The sequence below is a fragment of the Notolepis coatsorum genome (genome assembly GCF_963971535.1).
Source record: "Notolepis coatsorum genome assembly, chromosome: 5".
NCBI classification, from domain to species: Eukaryota; Metazoa; Chordata; class Actinopteri; order Aulopiformes; family Paralepididae; genus Notolepis; species Notolepis coatsorum.
In genome coordinates, this window is record NC_140169.1 from 56,888,223 (window position 1) to 56,903,086 (window position 14,864).

The 14,864-nt window shown below is 47.9% G+C and overlaps 1 protein-coding gene across 1 annotated transcript in view; it reads left to right on the forward strand.

Moving 5' to 3' along the window:
• brf1b (BRF1 general transcription factor IIIB subunit b) overlaps positions 1-14,640 on the forward strand; it is a gene marked incomplete at its 3' end in the record, with an annotated part of 152,137 nt that extends 137,497 nt beyond the window's left edge. The window contains exon 20 of the mRNA XM_084314116.1: positions 14,603-14,640. Coding sequence (XP_084170242.1) covers positions 14,603-14,640 — 38 coding nt within the window. The remainder of the gene's footprint in view (positions 1-14,602) is intronic.
• Positions 14,641-14,864: the final 224 nt, after the last annotated feature.

Consider the following 14,864-nt stretch of genomic DNA (forward strand, 5'->3'; position numbering starts at 1 on the left):
CTTAGAAGACAGACCTGCCTTCAGCATCAGAGACAAATTAATTAATGAATAAGTAATACAGACAAGGATTAATTTCTTATGCGTAATTATTCAAACGGTAAACACACACGCGCGCGCATATGACTATAGGACCTTCTACAGCTCGCCACAGTGACAGCAATCAGACGAGCTTTACATCCGTCAACAAAGAAACCCTACTGCCGTAATTACCTCCGTCCTCAGAAGACTTATGACTAAAACACAACTCTCATTATATTTATCCTATACGCAAACCCTTCCCGTCTTTCCACCTCACGAGGCATCATAAGGCAACAGTCGCATTTTAGAATCCAGACATCCGACCGCCTAGAGCCACTTAGAATACGTGCTAGTGGAACAAATATTAACATTCTTGCTTGTGTCCTGTTCGTGATGTCGTGATTAAATATTACAGGCGCTGGACATTTTTAAATCCCTTATCAAATCGTATCGGTCTTCTGGGGGCTGCTTTATGGTTTCATTGAAAGTAAACAAAGAGAGGTTCACATTGTGTCTCCCTTAACACAGGCTATATGGTTATTATAAAGCATACAAAATATGTGGGAGACCCTGATGGAAACAAGACAAACGCCCTTCTCAGGTCTGCACCCCCCCAACAATTGTATGTATTGAGCCGCACTGTATCGTACCCTTTCCGCAATCCGTCAAATAAAGTTTTCATTCACTCATCCATTCATCCGTCCACTTTTGTTATTCCGCCACCGTGCACGCACGTAATTTCATTCAACCCGATCTCACCATCATGCAATATGTGTCTGGTACCGTCTCTAAAAAACAAAGAATCGCAATAATAATTACTGTTCCTGGTGGACCCCAGGAAGACTAATAAAAATCAAATAATGGGTCAAATTCCTAAAATTATGATTCATGGTCGCTCACTAATTCGCGTTATAGATAGCGAAACGCATGCTTTGTCTCGCATCGGAGCGTGGCGGCGCTGCAAGCACAAATCAAAACTTCACCTATTTATCAAATGAAAAAAAACAAAACACCTCTGGTCCTCCAATTTATAATAATTGCAGCATCCTTATCCCAATCCCAGTAACATAACGTTCTATGATTAGTGCAGTGACCGCTTGTCAATGTCACACACCCCCCATCCTGACAACGCGCCCGGCGCATATCGTTCTTCCCCGGGCCGGGTAATAAGACGTGGATGTCGGCCGAACCGAGCGCAAGGGGCCCACATCGTCTAAAAGAAAACAATGCATGAACAGCCCGCGGCCACGAATAGGCGGCGCGTCCCAGTAGTGTATGCTCCATATACCAATACGTGCGTCCACTCTTCATCAATGCAGTCCTGTGCGCGCAGTGGCACCAAGAGTCCCCGCACCGCGGACCAGAGAAAAAAATAAAAACGCTCCCCTGGAGTATGGTTCGGAGTCGGAGTCCGCACATTGTGCGTGCAACTATAATAATAATGCAGGACCTCTGCAGGACAACGAACTGGACCTTGAGTCCGGAATTAAAGTCTTTTCTATATAACGGAAAAGGACAGTCTTTGGTATAACCCATTCTATCACATGGGAAGGTTATGTTTTCAGAGCCAAACAAATGAACGACGAAAATGATATCTGTATCGTCCCACTAGGCATATTATACTCCACGGTCTTTGTGCCTTGCGTTTATCAATAATACGTTTATTCATGCTCATGTAATACGTGAACCCTGCATGTAGGACGCAGCGGCGCCCTCAGACACTTGCGGGTTTGCATTGAAAGCGAACTGTGCCTCCAAATATTCCCAGTTCCAGTGTTCCATTGTCCATCTTGCATATATAACCCGCTATCATATATTCAATTAGAATGTCAGAATTTATTATAGAATGATGATCAGCGCGGCTGTACCCCGCAATACGGTTAACTCGCATTAGAAAAAATAAAGATTGCTGGTCCAACAGCATCTATACGTGTGGTAATAACGCAGATATTGAGTGTACAATATTTATGTGAATATGCGCGTGGTGCACGGCACGCCTCTGTATCCAACCAAAACGAAAACGACTGCTTCCAGCCTACGAGTCGTGCGTCAGCAGTGCGCACGGCGGTGTCCAGAGTGGTCGCGACGAGAAGTCAGGTACCCACTCCTCCTATATAGCACAATACAATAATATAATACCCGCTCCCACAACTGCTTATATAGCATAACATAATAATATAATATAACATAACACCCGCCTATCGTTAATGAACTAGATACATCCATCTAATCGTCAACGCATAGTCTGAAACTGCAATGTGAAGAGGGTTCAATTGGTCAGTGGCTCCACAGACCTGCCCCCTCGTGCGGCCGCTGCGAGGGTTCAAAAGTCCGCTGAACCAGTACCCCTCCTCGCAGAGCAGGACATGGCCCCCCTACCACCAGTATACTAATTTCAATATAATATACCATTCACTACTACAGTACTCTCTACCCACACCGTACTCCGACGGCGAGGCCTGGAGCCTGGGAAACAGCTAACGACCTACGGAAGACATAACAAATACTCCACACATGCGGACATATAACAACACTCAGAATTTAAGAAGCCTGTACAATACAATACTCAACACTAAAATACGGGAATAAAATATCGGTATAACACAACTTGTAACTGAGGGGTACAATTCCCTGACTGTATTGATAAGTATGGTATCATTAAACCACTACCGCTTTATGTACTTTAATTACTGGCCATACAGTACACGATATCTAAGTATGATGAACACTTTCCCACATATGAAATCAGGTCCACACAAAGGTAATAGTCAAATATTTAATATATAGCAAAAGGTACATATAATAATTACTTATTACATTTATGATTTGAATTGAATGCTCTTGTAAGGCAAATGAGTACTCGTATGCAAATCAACACTGAATGTCCAATCTCTGGTTACACAGGAAGCAAGTATACAACCTGGCTCTTAGGGGATTATAGCGATGGTCACTTAATGATTAAAGCTGGATAATATACTGAAGGGGTCCCGCCGGTTGTAAGCCAGTAGGGGGGGTAGGAGAGCCGTCGGCTGTATCCCGTCTGGTCAACGATTTCCAGGGAGAATTCAGGTACAGAAAACAGTGCCCGTGGAACCTTGATCCACAGATGAATACACTTGGGCTCTCTTGTAGACGATAGCTGTAGCTGTCGCTGTCGGTCCACAACGAAGAAGAAGCGAGGCGACCTCAGTCTGGTCTGAGCGCCGTCTCACCTTGGCTCCTCTCGGGGTAAATCCAACACTCACCGGTGTTGGCGATTATCCGCTCCACAAATCAAAGCACCAAAGCAAATAGATATTCCATGCCGTATAGGGCTCAGCAGTCGTCGGGGTAGGTAATCCAATGTGCAGGTCCACTCGTCCTCGCCCAGAACTCCTCGGATGAAAGCACCACGCGTGGTCTGCCCAGCCTGGTTAAGACTCTAGATAACGCGAGGAAACGATGGGGGTGCTGCTCACTTTAGAACTCTAACCGAACGATGCACCATACATAATAGACTATTATTACTCAATAGAAATACGGTGCCAAACTCTGGCAATTCAGCTATTAATTCGCACGAGGTCTCACTGCTATTCTAAGGCCAAACAGGCCGTACTACACCGCACGCGGTATCGTGGGGTGAGGCTTCACGTCTTGTTACTTAGTTGGGTAGAAGGGTAAAGGACTAAGAGGAATTCTACATTTCTTGCGCCATATTTATATGCACAGTGGACAAGTAGTGCCGCTCTGCTTTCGGTAGCCGTATTCCTGCGCGGAGCTGAGGCTAGTAAAGGCATGTCTCGTCGGTACCTTTGAACTTGAACGCCAGGGGCTTGTCCCTGGCGCCTGGTCCTTTTGTCCAATAAGAGAATGAACTATTATGGGCTGTAGTAGAATAAAGGGATATTCAGTGTATATGTACAAGGAATATACAAGGGATATCAAACGATATACAAATACTATTAAATATATATCCATAAATAAATATATATATTCGGTTTAATCTGATCCTTCACAACAGCCGCCCCCTAATTAGTCCCACCTAATTAGCTAAGCAGAGACAGATTAACCGCACTGTCCACTACTCAATGTCCGCTGTAAGGGGGTCGGTCAGTTCACAAAGTCATGGGTCATGGTCGTCATTAAGCGAGTCGGGGAGCCTTGGCGACTCTATCAGCCTCGCCACGGGTCGGTTGTAGGTCCGCCCTTGGCCGAGCACTTCTGCCACTCTGACCTTTCCGTCGGCACCAGTGGTCACTTTGCTTACGCGGCCGGCCGGCCACGCAGCTCGGGGTAGTGACTGGTCTATGGTCATGACGACTGGACGGGATGAAGGGGGGCTTAGGAGGAAGCGGGCTTGAGACTGCTTTGATCTGTGCTTGGCTGTGCTTTCTCCTCCTCCGTCTGTTTCTCTTGTTTGCTCTGTACCCCATCTGAGGAGGGGCCGGTCCCGGCCGCCCCGTCAAGGAGTCGCTTGGGGTGCTGGGTTCGAGGTCAGCTACGTCTGGAGCGCAGCTGAGGGGGGTGGAATTCCGAACTCCCTCTGGTACCCACGGTTCTCCCACGGGCCTCTCGCTTAATGTCAATAGCCTCTGCTGTACGGGGGAGAGGCCGGTGTCGCTCGCCTCTGTGTGTAGGCAGCGTGTAGACGTGTGTTGACTGTCAAGTCCGTAGAGGGGGCCCTGGAGCGTCCATCCCAGTCGGGTCTGAACCGCGACTGGGCATCCTTTGGGTCCGACGTGGGCCGCCTCAATTGGGAGAATGAGGTCCGCGTGGTCGGAGCCGATGAGCAGGGTCGGTGTGGCGCCGTCGATAAGCGGTATAGGTAGTTGACGTAGGTGCACATACTTAGCCATCAGCTGTGGGATGGGGTAGGTGTACTGAGACAGGCCTATGTCGTGGCTGGTGAAGACGTTAGTTATACTATACTGCTTCTCGGGCTGGTCCACCGCTGCTATCTTGAAGGAGACCTTTTCACCCTTTATGGTCTTCTGGTCCCTTCTGATGGTGCGTATGGTCATTGTATCTTTGACACCTCGCAGGCCCAACTGGGCTGCGGCGGAAGCGAGGAGGAGAGTCTTTTCAGACCCATCGTCCAGGACGGCGTAAGTGTCCAGGACCTTGTCCTCGTAGCTCAGGAGCACTCTGACCACTTTGAGGAGCACTCGGGGGGTCCCGCTATGCTGGTCAATGTGGAGCACTCCTGTGTGTGGTGACGTAGAATCTATATGGTGCGAGTCGCACCGTGGCTCCAAGTGTCTGCCGTAGCAGTCGGGACACCAGGGAGCGGTCTGGTGGAACTTTGGTGCTGGTGCCACCGCCTCGGCATGGTACATTACCGCGACGGGCCCACTCGGTTGTCCTGGCTGACGCCTGTTGATGTCATGCAGGACCTCCAAGTGGGTGCCACCGCACCTGCTGCACTTCTTTTTCAAGCGGCACTCAGCTGCTAGGTGGCTGCGCGCGCAGCGGAAGCAGCGGCGGTGGTCCTTGACCCACTGACTCACATCATCCGTGGTCAGCTTCTTGAAATCTTCGCACTGATACAGCCGATGTTCTCCCTCACAGTATTGGCACTCAATCTTCCACTGGTCCTCTTTCGTCGAGGGGGTGTTGTGGTTCTTGTGTGGTACTGATTCGGCTTGGTGCATAACGGTCACCAACCGGCGGTTATCTGTTTGTCCCCGAGGTCCGAGTCTTGGGCTTGGTCCACTCCATACGAACGTGTCGAGTCGTAGGCTACTGACCTCCCTGGCGAGGAACTCAGATAGGTCTAGGAGGGATGCCTCTGGACCGTTGGGGTCGCGGTAGTCTCTCTGCCGCCTGAAGCGCTCTTGTCGGGCGGGAGGGAGCTTCTCTAATATCCTCTCTACGTTAGAGTTAGCGTACAGTTCGTAGATACCCTTTTCCCTTTGGGACCCCAGCATCCCTACCAGGGACTGTACTTTGATAGACAGGTCATCTAATGCTCTGTTGTCTCTGGCTGGGGGGAGACGGTCAATGTCTCTTATCTCCTGTATCACACCGAAACGGTGATTGACTATGTCTGTACTCAGGTAGAAGTAATAATCCCCACCACCAAAATTAATATCTACCCAAATCAAAAGCCCTGGGTAGACAAATCCGTCCGTGAGGCTCTGAAAGTGCGCACAACAGCATACAACACCGGGCTGGTGACAGGCAACATGGAAGAACACAAGATGGCAAGATACAACGTCAGGAGAGCAGTAATAGAGGCAAAACGGCGTTACAGGGATAAAGTTGAACTTCAGTTTGAACAGGCTGACTCTAGAGGCATGTGGCAGGGCCTCAGAACAATGACAGACTACAAAGGAACCCCCCTCAAACTGAACAGTGACATCTCCTTAGCAAATGATCTCAACTCCTTCTATGCGAGGTTTGAGGCTGTGAATAACAACACCAGCCTACAAACCACGGCAATGGGGGGGGGGGGGGTCTGCTGATGGAGACTCAGTGTTCAGGGTAACAGAGCATGAGGTGAGACGGATCTTTAAAAAAGTGGATATCAGGAAGGCAGCAGGACCGGACGGCATCCCCGGCCGCGTCCTAAAAGTCTGTGCCGACCAACTGGCCCCGGTATTCACTGACATCTTCAACCTGTCCTTGGAACAGGCCGTCATCCCCACCTGTCTGAAGAAGTCCACCATCATCCCTGTACCCAAAAAATCTACGCCCGCTTGCCTCAACGACTACCGCCCTGTAGCCCTCACCTCCATAGCCATGAAGTGCTTTGAGAAGCTAGTGAAGGGCTACATCTGTTCCTCCCTCCCCATCAACCTGGACCCTCTGCAATTTGCATATCGCCCCAACAGGTCCACGGAGGACGCCATAGCCCATGTGCTGCACACAGCAGCATCACATCTGGACAAGAGGCAGGGGAACTATGTGAGAATGCTGTTCATCGACTACAGCTCAGCATTCAATACCATAGTCCCCTCCAAACTCATAGCCAAGCTCAGGGACCTGGGCTTGAACTATGACCTGTGCCAGTGGGTCCTGGACTTCCTGACGGGCAGACCCCAGGTGGTAAGAGCCGGCAACTGCACCTCCTCATCCATCACGCTCAACATAGGGGCCCCCCAGGGCTGTGTTCTGAGCCCCCTCCTCTACTCCCTGTACACACATGACTGCGTAGCACAGCGGAACAACAACACCATCATCAAATTTGCTGATGACACAGTAGTGGTGGGCCTGATCTCTGCCAACGACGAAAGGGCCTACCTGGAAGAGGTAGAGAACCTGTCACAGTGGTGTCAGGAGAACTGCCTCTCCCTGAACGTCAGCAAAACAAAAGAGATGATTGTGGACTTCAGGAGGTCGGGGGTCAAGGACTACAGCCCCCTCAGCATCGACGGGGCACCAGTTGAGAGAGTGAACAGTTTCAAGTACCTCGGAGCCCACATATCCGAGGACTTGACATGGACCACACACATTGACAGTGTTGTGAAGAAGGCACGACAACGCCTCTACTTCCTCAGGCGCCTAAGGAAGTTCCAAGTCAGTCAGAAGATCCTTAGGAACTTCTACTCATGTACAATAGAGAGCATCCTGACCGGCAACATCACCTCCTGGTTTGGGAATAGCACTGCACAAGACCGTAGCAGACTACAAAGAGTGACACGTTCAGCCGAACGCACAATTAGAGGGGGGCTTCCCACCCTCCAGAACATTTACAACAAGCGGTGCAAGGGGAAGGCTAAGAGAATTATTAAGGACTCGAGCCACCCGAACAACTGCCTCTTTGAACTGCTGCCGTCAGGCAAGCGATACCGGAGTCTTATGGCGAGCACAGAAAGACTCAGAAGGAGCTTCTATCCCCAGGCCATCAGGCTGCTAAACGAACAATAATCGCTAAACGAACAATAATCACTATGCAACAACCATCAAATGCACACAGCACACACACCCACACGCACACACTCACTCAAACAAACAACACACTGCAGCACCCACTCTCCACACTTTAGATCACACAAACACACTTACACTTTATATTTATTGATAAAGGATTTGCACTACAACTCGTACACCTACTGTGAATTGTACCTAAACTGCACCTCGTCCATTTATGCCTTGCACTATATAGTATTGTATATTAGTACACTGCACAGTATTGTATATTGTATGGTAACTACGTCTACGAACATTGTACATATGTCTAAACTGAACACTGTGACCTCTTTTTTTACTTCTAATTTTTACTATGTCTTTATTTCATACTTATCTTGTCATGCACAGTCTCTGGAGCGCAACAGTAAGAAGCATTTTGTACAAAAGTATTCTGTACTTCTGTATGACAACTATTAAAGAAACTTGAAACTTGAAACATAGTCCCATACGCGTCCATAATGTTGGTCTAGTGCTGCTAGAGCCGCTGTGTATGGGGTAGTAGAGTTGGCATAGGCCAGCGCTATATTGTGTGCTCGGGGCACCTTGAGGTGTTTCAGTAGGGTAGCATACTTGTGGCGTTCATCAGCTACATCAACCATCATTGTCTCTAAGCACATCCGTAGCTCCGTGTACTGTGCTCGGTTCTCATGGGTGAAGTCTGGAAACGTCGGTGTGCCAAGGTACGATGCCATGGATGACTGGCACATCGGTGAGCGTTGGGGAAGAGGCCTCCTAGGCGAGTCTCCCCGTGCGTGTCGTCTTGGGCTGGTACTTGATGGGTACCGAAGGTCGGGTACCCAGGTGCTGTTCCTCGGGGCTGACGGTGCGTCAAACTCACCCGTGAGTGGAGTCGGGGGTTTGTAGCGCAGGGCCTCGGGGCTGACTTCTGGGCTGTACTGGACCTCCTGGTCCAGAGTACGTTGCTGCTGGTCGGGGCTATACTGGGCCTCCTGGGCCAGAGTACGTTGCTGCTGGTCGGCTTGACATTCCTCCTCTTCCTCCTCCTCTCCCTCTGCTAGGACCTGGAGTCTTCTGTTCAGTCTCTCGGCGTGGTCCGGTTCTTCCCGGTTGCTGGGTCTCGTATGGACCGGCCGGGAAGGGGGTTCGGAGACGTGGACAGGATCCTCCTGTTGGCGGAGTCCCGGGTCGCTTCGTCGGGTAGGGGAATGTGTCCTAGACCCATATCTTGACGATCTCTGAGAGCTCCGTGCGGAGTGAGGGGGTGTCGCCATGGCAACCAGTTTGTCCATCAGCTCCGCCTGCAGCCGGTCGCGCTCTGCCTCGCGCTGGGCATGGGCTGCGTTGCGCGCTGCTTCGCGCTGGGCATTGGCGGCGTCGCGCTGCGCATTGGCGCTGGCCTGGGCGGCGTCGCGCTGTGCGTTGGCGGCGTCGCGCTGGGCATTGGCGCTGGCATGGGCGGCGTGGAGCTGTGCATTTGCGACGTCGCGCTGTGCATTGGCGGCGGCGTGCTGTGCATCGGCGCGGCTTCTCTCAATGTTCTCTTCTGTCTGGAGGCGTCTCAGCTCCAGACGTACGCGCTCTTCTTCGCTCCGTTGCTGCGCTTGGAGGCGTTCTCTTTCAATGGTAGAATGTTCGCGCTCGCTAAGCGTCTGTGCTTGGAGTCGATCACGTTCACCCTGAAGTCGATCGCGTTCGGTAGAGGCTGTCAGGGTGGCGAGGAACGCCTGTGCCAGCATCCTCTCTGCCTCGCTGGGGGAAGACGCTTGTAGAGGTGAGCCGCTCCTGGCTGTACTCGTTGGGGAGTCCTGGAGCTCTATCTCCTCGGCGCTCTCCTCATCTTGTTCCGTGCAGAGTTCCACCTCTGGAGGGTTGTCTTCCTCCCGGAGCTCTGGGGGGACTACTTCTTCGGTATTGGCGGGGGGTAAAGTCGTGTCAGTTCCCTCCTGGTCCCCACCGTGAGCTTGGTCAGTTACATTAGAACCCACTAGGGCCTCTGTGGTCGGGGTATCCTGGTTGATAGGGTTGTTGGACATAATTTTACTTTCTACTTTTACTGCGTTTACTGTTTGTAGAAGGCTAGGTAGTTTACTGACAGCGTAATCCTCTAAGTACTGAGGTGGCTGTCATCTACGTTGCGGGCGTTCTACTTTAGGAGGACCGTTTCGTGGAGTGTTCATCATAGGCCATTTCAATATTAATGCCACTATATTAATATTACACTGATTACCCTCCGGCTCGAAGGACCAATTGTAACTGAGGGGTACAATTCCCTGACTGTATTGATAAGTATGGTATCATTAAACCACTACCGCTTTATGTACTTTAATTACTGGCCATACAGTACACGATATCTAAGTATGATGAACACTTTCCCACATATGAAATCAGGTCCACACAAAGGTAATAGTCAAATATTTAATATATAGCAAAAGGTACATATAATAATTACTTATTACATTTATGATTTGAATTGAATGCTCTTGTAAGGCAAATGAGTACTCGTATGCAAATCAACACTGAATGTCCAATCTCTGGTTACACAGGAAGCAAGTATACAACCTGGCTCTTAGGGGATTATAGCGATGGTCACTTAATGATTAAAGCTGGATAATATACTGAAGGGGTCCCGCCGGTTGTAAGCCAGTAGGGGGGGTAGGAGAGCCGTCGGCTGTATCCCGTCTGGTCAACGATTTCCAGGGAGAATTCAGGTACAGAAAACAGTGCCCGTGGAACCTTGATCCACAGATGAATACACTTGGGCTCTCTTGTAGACGATAGCTGTAGCTGTCGCTGTCGGTCCACAACGAAGAAGAAGCGAGGCGACCTCAGTCTGGTCTGAGCGCCGTCTCACCTTGGCTCCTCTCGGGGTAAATCCAACACTCACCGGTGTTGGCGATTATCCGCTCCACAAATCAAAGCACCAAAGCAAATAGATATTCCATGCCGTATAGGGCTCAGCAGTCGTCGGGGTAGGTAATCCAATGTGCAGGTCCACTCGTCCTCGCCCAGAACTCCTCGGATGAAAGCACCACGCGTGGTCTGCCCAGCCTGGTTAAGACTCTAGATAACGCGAGGAAACGATGGGGGTGCTGCTCACTTTAGAACTCTAACCGAACGATGCACCATACATAATAGACTATTATTACTCAATAGAAATACGGTGCCAAACTCTGGCAATTCAGCTATTAATTCGCACGAGGTCTCACTGCTATTCTAAGGCCAAACAGGCCGTACTACACCGCACGCGGTATCGTGGGGTGAGGCTTCACGTCTTGTTACTTAGTTGGGTAGAAGGGTAAAGGACTAAGAGGAATTCTACATTTCTTGCGCCATATTTATATGCACAGTGGACAAGTAGTGCCGCTCTGCTTTCGGTAGCCGTATTCCTGCGCGGAGCTGAGGCTAGTAAAGGCATGTCTTGTCGGTACCTTTGAACTTGAACGCCAGGGGCTTGTCCCTGGCGCCTGGTCCTTTTGTCCAATAAGAGAATGAACTATTATGGGCTGTAGTAGAATAAAGGGATATTCAGTGTATATGTACAAGGAATATACAAGGGATATCAAACGATATACAAATACTATTAAATATATATCCATAAATAAATATATATATTCGGTTTAATCTGATCCTTCACAACACAACTCATACGCTAACCACATTCATGGGTTCTTCGTAACTCACAACCTTTTCAATCGACTAAGCTTATTTCGCAGACTAGGATTGCAGTCGACTGACGCAATTGAGACACCAATACCAGGACTAAGAAAAGGCCGATCGCGCCTTTACTCGTAATCTGTTCGTAATCCTCCCGCACTCCAGACCTGCAATCCCAATGGTTTGTCTGTATACTTTAAACTCTGGCTAGGGTCTAAGTCCCATGTACATTACAGCCAGGCCCCCCCGGGGTCTAGGGCGATACCCTATGATTTAAATATTGGTATTTCTACCTGTGGCTCCAACTTAAACAAACAACCCTAACTTAAATAAAATGGGTCATTCTAACCTATGACAGTACTTATTGCCTTTCAGAGAAGGACTTATCATTCAACACAAACAACAACATCAACAGCAGAGGGGGAAAAAAGGACAGAATATAAAACACACTGCTTTTCATCGAGCACATCCACACACAATCAAACCCTCATTGCTCTAACTTAAACAAACAACCCTAACTTAAATAAATGGGTTGGTTCTAACCTAGTGTAGAAAAAAAAGAGAGAGAGAGTGGTGAGTGGGGAAAAAAATTAAATAAAAAGTTCTAGTTATAAATTGCACCTTGCAAATATTCATTTCAACAACACAATTCAATGGGTTTTACTTATATTTTTAGCCACCTATTTACAAGACAATAATTGAGAATGCATCCACTCATAACGGCTGTTTTAACTATGCAGATTTCGACTTTACGTAACAGGTTTATCTGCTTACCTTTTTGAAATGGATCCTCTGAGAGTGGATGTTCAGTCAATATTGCCCGCAAACATGCCCGCAAACAGGCTGGTAAGTCTGAATGAATGCCCACCCAGGGACGCCAAATTGTCACGTTTTAGATTCAAACGTGAAAGTTGTAAACGATACTTAAAAATATAAGAGATGAAACACTTTTGAAGGTATTTATTATAAACAGTTTAACATAAAAGTAAATTAGCAAGGTACAATTGAAATCTAAAGATTGTTACAACCGGCCGGTTGAGTATATAAAAGGAAAGTATAAAAGTCAAGTCATTGTGAGTCAGTCCAGCATGTCTCCTCCATCCAGTCAGTGTCCAGTCGAAGTCAAAGCAGAAGAAGTAGTGAAGTCCCCCTTCCCTGTGGGGGTGATCTTTATTAGCGATCCCATAGTCCAGTGTGTATGTGGTCTCAGTCCTGCGTGCACGTTGTGTGTCTGTGTGTATTGGTCAGCCTGTATGTCCGGCGTGCATGAGTGCATGTAGCGCACATTTACGTGTAAGTAGGTGCATGTGTGTGTCTAGGATAACGATCTGTGATTTAATGGAGACTGGACTTCGTGACCACTGAATGACCCAGTCGTATTTCATCCAACTTGTGGCATCCTGTTAATTTATGTGGCTTTATCTGGTGGTGTGTACCGGGGTGTGTGTAGGGGGAGGGCAGTGCCTGTGTTAGTGAAATGTATCAGTGTCTCCTGTAGCTTTATGGAGAATCACTACGTGGAATTCAGTAATTATTTGTCACTACCGATAGCTCCTGATATCAACAAATGCTCCAGCAAGTCTTGTAGTGCATGTTGATACCTCCGTTAGCTCGCGTTAGCTCGCGTTAGCTGACGTTAATTCACTGTTCAAAACGAAATGTCTGATTGAACTAAATAGTTGTCTTAACGTCATCTAGCCGGCTAGCAGTAGCTACAGATAGCTCCTGATATCAATGTCTTATAACATTGATTGAATGCGTATTCGAGCTGAGGGCTTGCTGAATGTTAAATGACCAAAGCATAACGTTACCAATAGGGTCCCGCTGCAGCGCCGGAGAATCCTTTTTGGTAGCTGGAGGCTACTAGAGTACACACAGACAGTGGAGCTGTTTGCAGATAGCGAGCATTTTGACTTGTTGCATGGTGGCGATGTCTCCCAGATAATACAAGTACAAGTCTAATTATATAATATATATATTTTATTAAAAAAAAAATTATATAAAATAATTTTTAATTTCTTTTTAATCAAAAACGATCGGTATCGGATCGGTATCGGCCGATATGGCTCACGACGATCGGTGATCGGTGGCAAAAAACGTGATCGGGGCATCCCTAGAAATCTTTAAGAGTAGGTAAGGAAGGGATATGTACAGATATATAGTACAGTATAAGGATTATATGCAGGTATAAACTCTATATATTTATATCTATATAAATATAAATGTATATGTATGGTATATACAGCACTATTGTACATGCTATCATACAGAGCATGTACCTGCCTCAAACCGGGTAGACCCCCTTTCCCCAGCCCTCATGATTGTAAAGCGGTCTTGGGTTTCCTGAAAGGCGCTATAGAAATTAGATTTCTTCTTCTTCTTCTTCTTCTTCTTCTTCTTCTTCTTCTTCTTCTTCTTCTTCTTCTTCTTCTTCTTCTTCTTCTTCTTCTTCTTCTTCTTCTTCTTCTTCTTCTTCTTCTTCTTCTTCTTCTTCTTCTTCTTCTTCTTCTTCTTCTTCTTCTTCTCTTCTTCTTCTTCTTCTTCTTCTTCTTCTTCTTCTTCTTCTTCTTCTTCTTCTTCTTCTTCTTCTTCTTCTTCTTCTTCTTCTTCTTCTTCTTCTTCTTCTTCTTCTTCTTCTTCCTTCTTCTTCTTCTTCTTCTTCTTCTTCTTATGATTATTATTATTATTATTAGGTATAAATGAGGTAGTATCGGCAACAGAGTTCAGAGTTGGTACAAATTCCAGGTTCGCACAAGGTCCTTGAAGTGCTTAAAGTGCTTGATTTCCCCCCCAAAAAAGGCAATGCCTGGAATTCCTTGAAAACAGCCCATTTTTTAACAAAGTGCTTAAAAAGTCCTTGAAATTCAAATCAACCATTCGCATTGAAAGTTTTGTTCATCCGTGATCAAACAGATTTTTTTTCTCTATAAAAAACGGCATTTAAAAGTGAATTGTATCCTTTTAAATGCCCTTTTAAAATGAAAAAAGAGTGCTTAGAAAAGTACTTGAAAGTCCTTGAATTTCATTTCGCAATGTCTGTGGAAGAAACCCTGCTAAAGTGTCTCTCGTCTTCTCCCAGAGTACGGCTGCGACGCCGAAGAGGAAGAGGCCTTCTAGACCGTCTTCCTCCTGGATCCTCCTCTTCCTCCTGGACCCCCTCTTCCTCCTGGACCCCCCTCTTCCTCCTGGACCCCCCTCTTCCTCCTGGACCCCCCTCTTCCTCCTGGATCCTCCTCTTCCTCCTGGACCCCCCTCTTCCTCCTGGACCCCCCTCTTCCTCCTGGACCCCCCTCTTCCTCCTGGACCCCCCTCTTCCTCCTGGACCCCCCTCTTCCTCCTGG